The 9,266-nt window shown below is 37.0% G+C and overlaps 1 protein-coding gene across 1 annotated transcript; it reads right to left on the reverse strand.

Annotated features, from left to right (window-relative positions):
- Positions 1–7,487: 7,487 nt before the first annotated feature.
- Positions 7,488–8,507, reverse strand: LOC307061192 (trace amine-associated receptor 1; the record flags this gene model as incomplete). The annotated part of the gene is made up of 1 exon (XM_079716237.1): positions 7,488–8,507. The coding sequence occupies one exon, from the start codon at positions 8,505–8,507 to the stop codon at positions 7,488–7,490; it is 1,020 nt and encodes a 339-aa protein (XP_079572363.1).
- Positions 8,508–9,266: the final 759 nt, after the last annotated feature.

The following is a 9,266-nucleotide window of genomic DNA, read 5'->3' on the forward strand; positions in this document are numbered from 1 at the left end:
CATCTGTACATTGAGCTTAGGTTTATGTGTTTATTTCTTTTATTTCAGCAGACTATCTTTTCAGTATGTGTCTCTGGTATATTTTTTTCTTACTGAATGAAACTAAATAATACCTGCATGGGAAGAGTTCAGAGACTACGTCTTAAAGAGATTTAAATATCTTAGGAATTACATCTTAGTGTTGTTAAAGTGCTTAAAAATATTTTTTTGCAGCAGTACTTTAAGATCCTCCAACTCTTCCTCTCTAATATTAATCAGGAGCTGTATTCAGGGGCTATGGACGCTACCAAGCGTCATTCCTCTAACTTCTATTTGTGCTTTATTTCTGCTCTTTATGTCATTTCTTGAAAAGTGATAAACTGCAATGGTAGACGTGTTGGGTAAACGATGTAGGGAGATGCCATCTTCTAATATAGGAAGGCAGTGTCCCTAGAGAAACTTTGCACGGGGGTTTGAATCAGAAAGTGCTGAGCACAGGACTTCCCTGGTGGCACATTTGTTAAGAATCCACCTGCCATTTCAGGGGACACTGGTTAGATCCCTGGTCTGGGGAGATCCCACATGCCACGGAGCAACTAAGCCCGTAGTTCAGTCGCAACTACTGAAGCCCGCGTGCCTAGAGCCCGTGCTCCACAACAAGAGAAGCCACCGCAGTGAGAAGCCCGCACATGGCAACGAAGAGTAGCCTCCGCTCGCTGCAACTAGAGAAAGCCTGCGCACAGCAATGAAGACCCAACGCAGCCAAAAATAAATAAATAAATAAATAAAAATTTAAGTATGATTATTAAAAAAAAATCAAAAAACCTCTCAGTGGTGGCCACGGAGAGGATCAGGAAGTTGGTTGGGGAGTGGAGCTGCTTGAAATGGGCAATGGAAGGTTGCCCAGCATGGTCATCACTGTGGCACCGATCATGAAAATGTACATGGCACAGGCACTCAGCCCAGACTTCACATTTCTAGGGCATGAATTGTTCATCAAAGCAAAGCAAAATTGTATTTCTGGGGGGTTCCAAAGGTCCGGTGAATTCATTGACTTTGTCTTGTGGGTATTATGAGTCTTTTGCAGAAATACTGTGTTCCTCTCTTTCCTGTGAAAGAAAGAGGAAAAAGCAGTAAAAATCGTTGGCTGTGCAAATTTTCAGAGCGGCCCAGCTAGCGCATTTTCCATCTAAGGATGAACTCGCTACTGACCAGGAGCACTGCTTCCCAACTTTAATGTGCATATGAATCACCTAGACGTCTTCTCAAAGCACAGATCCTAATTCTGGGGTGGGGGCTGAGAATTTGCATTTCTCAGAGGCTCTTGGGAGATGCCAATGCTTTTAGTCTAAGGAGCATCCCTTGACTAAAGAGGGACTAAAGACAACTGAATGAATGTTGTCACCCAACCTCTAAATAACCCAATTAAAACCATCTAAGTAGTCCTGGTAAATGCATGTTCTTATTGTACCAATGTGTAGCCCTTACTCAGGATTCCGAATCTGTAGGCAGATCAAGAATTTTCCCTGTCCCACTTGTGTGAATCAATTAGTTGGATATATCCCCTCCTGGGGAACTATTATTTAATGTTGGGCCTAAAACAATAATTGTGATCTAAAGATTGTGCTTTTTTTTTGAATTTTTCATGTAGATATTTGGAAATGTTTGGATCCTGCCACTTAATACATACTCTTCAATTAAGGAAACATTTTTCTCTCCAATGTGAACAATATAGATTTTAGAATTTAGAGCAATATACATAAACTAAAAATATGCTAAAGCCTACAAGATTATACAGGAATCGCCTCACAAAAGGGGAAAATGTCTCAGATGATAGACTGTGTAATTCTCATGGGTTATCTCCTTTCATTTGGCAGCCGCATTCATTCATGAACTCAAATTCAGGTTGAGGTCATTTTGTTCACAGATTTTAAGTCTCACGTTGGCAACAAATTTGACGCATAGGGTGCTCATTGTTTAAGCAGTCGCCATATATAATGTATGCTATTGTCCTTAAAATGTGAAAATAATGAGACTGACTCACCCAGAGTATGACATAGATTTGGTTTGTTTTTCCAGCGTTGGGACTGGATGTGTAACTCTGATGACCAATGGTAAGCATTAGTGAGATCTAAGGACAGGTCGGAGAATAGACTTTGGCCAGAGAAGAGATTAAATCTCACTGGTTCATTGGGAAAATAAACCCACAAGCCCTTCCTTGCCAGATTTACTTGGAAAAGATATTAATGAGAATGCACGTACCTTTGAAAATTATATTTACAGTATTTGCTACCATAGCTCAGCAATTTTTTCCAATGTGTATTATTTGAAATCTTAACATTATGGCACATTTTATTTGCTCTGGGTATAGTGATTTAATTTCTTAGATTAGTATTTTTCTTAAGATATATTTTGATTGGACCAATCAAATATTATGCAATTGAGTTGAACTTGAGAAACCAAAACATAGAGAGTAAAATGTAAGAGGGACAAAGACCTATTCAACTGCTTTATAAACTGCAGAGTATCCATTTGGGAACACACAACACAAATTATTTGATTACTTATCACTTTGGTTCCTAAGCTCTCAGATACTGAATATAATGAAATCTTAAACACCTAATCACCTTCTTTAATTAATTAACTTTATTCTGCTTTTTATCTTCTTTACTTTCATGAATTAAATTTTTTAATTCTTTTAAAAATTATCTTGAAAGATAACTAAAAATTACCACAAAATAACTTGTGCATTTGTCACTGTATATCTATAGACATAGCATTCCTAATACAATATAGTATACTGTTCAATAATTCATGGTATAATTTTTGGAGTTTTAAACTTCATTTTTGAAAACTTAATCCGTGAAAGGATATAATTTAACCTCTTAGGTTTGTAAAGTGAACTTTATTTATTTTATTTTATTTTTTTGGAAGACATGTGATGAAACAGCTGCTAGAAATTAATAGTATTATATCATGTTTGCGATGAATGGTTATGTATATTAAAGAACTGTTTAAAATTTAAGTATTAGGTAAAGACAAAAGGATAGAATAAGACACACATTTATTTAAAAAGTTATTACATGGAAGATTTTTTAAGGTAATGTGGAAGATAATGAGCCTTTATCTTAAGCTTTTAGCCAAAAATTACAAAGTAAGTAAGCAAATGCAAATATGACTGCTGGTCTAGTGCTTTGTTAAAAAAAGAAATTGTCATGACATTAAATGCACTTGGGATTTTGTTTGTTATGTAAAAACTTAACAAAATAGAGATTCCTTTCTTTGAAGATTCACCTCCAGAAAAGACACAGTTATTTTTTAATAATATAAAGTTAAACCCTCTATGACATCTCCCTTTTATCATGGGACATTGTTGTTATGCCTTTTTTAAATTTTTATCAATAACATTTCAACAAAGGATCAAATTAATGTCAACGCTGCAAACAATGACCTAATGAAAGCATAGAAAATTGTTTATTTATTAGGAGGCAAAAAGAAATATTTGCTAGCAATTCTGGAGAGGAGCAAAAATTGCATTATTTTTTAGTTCAAATTTCATTCTTTCAGAGAAGAAAATTACAGACAGGTAACAGACACAGAGACTCTGAAATAATGACTTTGGAAGTATAAAAATTTCTCAGAATTTCAAGGAAAAAATGAAAAAGAAATTACATAATAATTTTTCCTCAAGTATTAAATACCTAAAATTCTATGAATGCATATGTATTTTACTCAAATAAGAAGGAAAATATCCAACAAGCTCAATAATATATTGCAAATAAAGTGGAAAAAATTAGGAGAGAACTCATTATACTTGCTTTATCACAAATGATTTTTCTCCTCTTACTGGTTACGTAGCTCTAACACTCCACCTCTGAGACCATTTCTCTGAAAACAGTGATTTTATCTTGCTTTGCTATATCTCACTCAAACAATAATTTCCTAGGTAAGAGAGATTACTTGTGAATTAGATGTAAGAAAGATTTGATGTGGGTCTTTCTATCATTGCCTCTTTAGAATTTTAGTGATTTTTAGAAATGATCCAGATTTGTTTTTACAGATCAGTATTTTAAGTTTGGTTCCTTTCAACATGAAATATACACATACATACATACATACATACATACATCTGATTTTTTCCCTCTCTTAATATAGTCTCCTTTAGTTTATCAGAATTTGTTTGGCTAATTTGGTAATTTGGAGCTAAAATCACTGAAAGGTTATTATTTGTTGTGCTAAGTTTTCTTACCATGCAAATGAGCATTATGCTTCACCACTCTCTTCCCTGCTGATTTTCCCCCCAGGAAAGGCACTTAGGCCTGAGATCTTATTGGTAGGCTCATGGCAGGCTGTGTTGTCATCAGTATTTACACACAGAGTACACCTCCTGGGGCTGCTTTACCTATGTCCTGCTTTTGACAGGTGTGTTCTTTAACAACTTCAGTGTGCTGTCAGCAGCAACTGGTATCTGACCAGCCTCACTATCTTATCACTATCTTATCTGGCCTGCCTTCAGCAAGAATTCAGATGGGTCAGCCTAGCAAGAATCCTCCTTAACCCTGATATTTACTCTTAGTCATTTTCTATCCACTACCCACAACCCAGTTCATTGGGTATAAATCCTCACTTGACCTTGTTGGAGTTGAGGGCAATCTCTCTCCCTTACTACAAAAACCCTATTGCAGAAGTTTCCCTTGAATAAAGACTGTCTTACAGGCTTTAACATGCATCATGAATAATTTTTTTTCTCTCTAACACACACACACAGACACACACAGACACACACCCACCATGAAGTTTTCAGAGTAAAGAATAGTTCAGAAGTAGAGCAACAAGTAAGACTTTTAAAAGCAGGAATAGGGTTTCCCTGGTGGCGCAGTGGTTGAGAGTCCGCCTGCCGATGCAGGGGACACGGGTTCGTGCCCCGGTCCGGGAAGATCCCACATGCCACAGAGCGGCTGGTCCCGTGAGCCATGGCCGCTGAGCCTGCGCGTCCGGAGCCTGTGCTCCGCAACGGGAGAGGCCACAACAGTGAGAGGCCCGCGTACCGCAAAAATAAAATAAAATAAAAGCAGGAATGGAGGGAAAGCCAAACATAGCAGAAGAATCACTGGACATGAAGTATCTGTCACCACTGAAGGGGGGCAATTCAAGTTTAATGTCTTTATCTGTGAAGGGAGAGGCATGATAGGGTTATGTTCATGGGCTTGTGAGACTCTTAGGAAGAAGGATCCCAGCAGTGTTTCTCACAACCTAATGTCTCTTCCTGGACACAGCCTAAAATGTTCACTTCGAGACTACCAGTCCGATGGGGTTAGTAAATATTCTTTGGTAAACATAAAAATACTCATGGGCTACCAATCATACGTTCATATTATGAACATTTGCTTTTCTACCAACAAGTACAGGGAGTAAAAACTGTAATGAGGGGAGTAGTCCTTATTGAATATTATGCTTCAACACACAAGTTGACCCTATATATTTAAATTATATTATTAAATTATAGCTGGATCTAGGATTACTGTAATTTAATAGAATAATACTTGCAGTGATCTGGGGATGTGAGGTACATGCTTCAGGTCAAAATAATAACAGTGTCATTTTCAATACTTTATTCACTTTTGTAATGGCTTTTTTATGAATGTGTTTCAGGTAACACATTTGCAATTTCTGAATGGGAGCTAAATATTTTTCCTGACAGTATGTATTTAAGAGCTTTCAGAAACCATGGATTTAAAAAAGCCAGGAATGGGCTTCCCTGGTGGCACAGTGGTTGAGGGTCCGCCTGCCGATGCAGGGGACATGGGTTCGTGCCCCGGTCTGGGAGGATCCCACATGCCGCGGAGCGGCTGGGCCCGTGAGCCATGGCCGCTGAGCCTGTGCGTCCGGAGCCTGTGCTCTACAACGGGAAAGGCCACAACAGTGAGAGGCCCGCGTACCGCAAAATAAATAAATAAATAAATAAAGCCAGGAATGAGGGGATTGCAAGTAAAGTTGAAGTACCCAAGCCACACTAAAAATCAAGTACTATTATGGGAGTACAACAGTCTAGATATGGGTCGATCAAAACAGCAAAAAAACAAGGCAACCAGCTAGCTAGAAACACACCCATTACTATGCCCAGGATCTTAGCTGCTTTCCGATCCTTTTTCTTAGATAAGTTGTTTTTTTGGGTTTTTTTTTTTTGTGGCACGCGGGCCTCTCACTGTTGTGGCCTCTCCCATTGCAGAGCACATGCTCCGGACGCGCAGGCTCAGCGGCCGTGGCTCACGGGTCCAGCCTCTCCGCGGCATGTGGGATCTTTCCAGACCAAGGCACGAACCCGTGTCCCCTGCATCGGCAGGCGGACTCTCAACCACTGCGCCACCAGGGAAGCCCCAGAAAACTCTTAGTTAATACTAGTTTTGTTTGTCCCTTAATGATTAATTTCAAATTTTAGAGTTATGAGTAAATTACATACATAGAATAAATTAAGATTCTGTGTCAACAGAGGGTATAATACTGGACGAAACCAACTTTTTTCTTAGCAGCAAGAATTCTTTTGCTTGTGTTTGTTTTTGGCCTTTGTCATCTATTGTCACTGAATTGTGAGCATACATTATAAACAGTCCTTATGACTTTAATTTCTTCAATGATTGGAGCTGACCTGATGCTTCCCTGGTATGTTGCAGGCTCACCGTTAAACCTTACTGCCAAAAACACCTTTCTTGCTATAGGTGTTACTAACAGCGTAGGTAACAGGTATTAATTTCTATTGTTTGAAAAAAAGGAATAAAAATGAACTAAGTGGTCAACAATGGGAAAACGGTTTAAAAAAAAGTTTTGTGCATCCATACAATGTAATATTATACAGTCACTAAAAAGTGAAGTTTTTAAGAACTTTGAATAATATGGTTCTTTCAGGAAGTGAGCTCTGAGTGATATTTTAATTTCATTTTGTTTCTAGGTGATATATTATTTTTATTTTTTACTTTATTTTCTAAATTTCCTACAAGTATGAAAATCAGAAAAAAAACATTTTTAAAATATAAAAATCGAATTTAAGAATTAGAATATATAAATAAGAATTAATGATAAATAGCAAATTATGTGTAAACAATTACTTAATAGTAACATTTAATGTATACTTTTAGTTGATTTTACAAAAAGGCACATATATTCAAGCAAATGAATGCTGAATCTCTTCTAATTTGCATCCCCAAATGTAGCCTCTTAGTTTCCACCACTGAACAACTGAGTAAGGTACCACTGTCAATTTCATGGCAGTTCATGTAAGGGCGGGAGAAGTTCTTTAAAATATAAGTCCCTAAATTCTGGGCTTGTAAAGCTTCAATATGTATAATAAGAATGGAAAATAGGAAGTAAGATATAAGCATCATATCTAACTACACAATCTTTGACCCTAATACTTGATAAAAGCCCCTGTAGCTGGTGCATGTGGGTGATATTATGTTGTGTTCATATATATGATCACCAACTGTTTGGCAAAACAGTAAAGTCTAATAATTCTATGGATTTAATTCTAAAAATAATTTACATCTAGATGAATCTTTTTGGAAAATTTTACCAAATAGAATCATCTTCAGTGCTCTTCTGAACCAGGGATAGAAAAATGCATAAACCATTGGATTTAAAGTGGAATTCAAGTAGCCAAACCAAATCAATGCATCGTTCAGGATGGGTGGAATAGTATAGTCCAGGAAAGGATCCATGACTGTGCAGACAAAGAAAGGACACCAGCATGTTAAGAAAACCCCCATCACAATCCCTAAAGTCTTCGTAGCTTTCCTTTCTTTGCTTCGTGAAATTCCATTTTTCTCTTCCAACCCAATTCGAAACTTCTGATTTGCATCATTAATTGATCTTGCCTGCCCTTTCGCTATGAAATATATTCTACAATAGATGCATATCATAATAGAGCCAGGTATATAGAAAGAAGTCATAAAGGCCAGAACCCCAGATGTTTTGCTGAAGAAGACAGAGCAACACCCTATGCAGTGAATGTGTTTGTAATACGTCTCTTCAGCTCCTTTGAAGTTTAGCTCCAGAAAGATCATTCCAAATGCAAAAAGAGCAGGAATACTCCAACTAATGAAGATCATCACAAAAATAACCAAGATGTTGATCTTAGTTTTGTATCTCAGTGGGTCACACACAGCATAGTAACGGTCAATGGAAATGAAAGACAAATGAAAAATTGATGCTGAGCTCAGCATAATATCAGTGCTGGTGTGAATTTTACAGAAGATTTCTCCAAAATACCAGCAGTGCTCAATGGATCTCACCATACTATAAGGCATGACCAGACACCCCAGCAGAAAGTCCACAGTAGCCATGGAATGAATGAGCCAATTAGTTGGGGTATGAAGTTCCTTGAAGTGTGATATAGAAATAATAACTATTAGATTGCCAACCACTGTGGTCAGAATTATGAGCACCATTAAACTGTACAGGGAAGCACGGACGTCATTTGACCAGCTGCTTTTCACACAGGAGATATTAATTATATTGTGGCAAAAGGACATCATTTCTGAGGGCTATGCACTAGTTATTATCTTTTCCTTTGTGTGTTGAGGAGTCTTTCTTCGAAATCCATGATCAGGTTAGAGTTCCTTCTTTTATTTCCATATATGTATCCCAGAAACCTGGGAGGAAAAAAGAAAGGAAATCATCAGCAATTTGATTCTTCTCACTTTTAATGCATTTACCTATTACTTCTTGCTGAAAAATGATTATTTTGGAAAGAGCTTTTATTTCCAAGTTTAGTTCAGTAATTCAGTTCTACAATTATTTTTAACATCTACTTGATGCTGCTCACTGTGCTGGAAATGCAAAGTTGAATTATTCATTTGAAATATATGATTCTGTAATTCTGTAATACTCAGCTAAATTCTCGAATTTGCAATACATTTTTCAATACACGTACAATACATATTATGTGTAATATATAATACATTATATAATTATGTATTATAAATATAAAAAGAGGGGGAGAGAGAGAGTTTGGAGGAAGAACGTAAATTCTGGCTATCAATGAACAACCTGTCACTATATTGTGAAAATGCTGGAAAATAACAACAAGTCTTAGAATTCCAGGCGTTTACCCTCCTCTTTGGTTCTTATTCCCTCTGGGCTGGCAGTTTAGGTCAAGACCACATAGAAATCAAAACGTATCCAAAACTAGAATTGGAGGAATAAGGTATTTAGGAACTAAAATTCATATTTTAGTAAATTTGAATTATCTCTCCCCTAATCCCTTTCTGCCTTCTCTTCTCAGGAGGAAACAT

Source organism: Hyperoodon ampullatus, assembly GCF_949752795.1.
Source record: "Hyperoodon ampullatus genome assembly, chromosome: 12".
In the NCBI taxonomy this organism is placed as follows: domain Eukaryota; kingdom Metazoa; phylum Chordata; class Mammalia; order Artiodactyla; family Ziphiidae; genus Hyperoodon; species Hyperoodon ampullatus.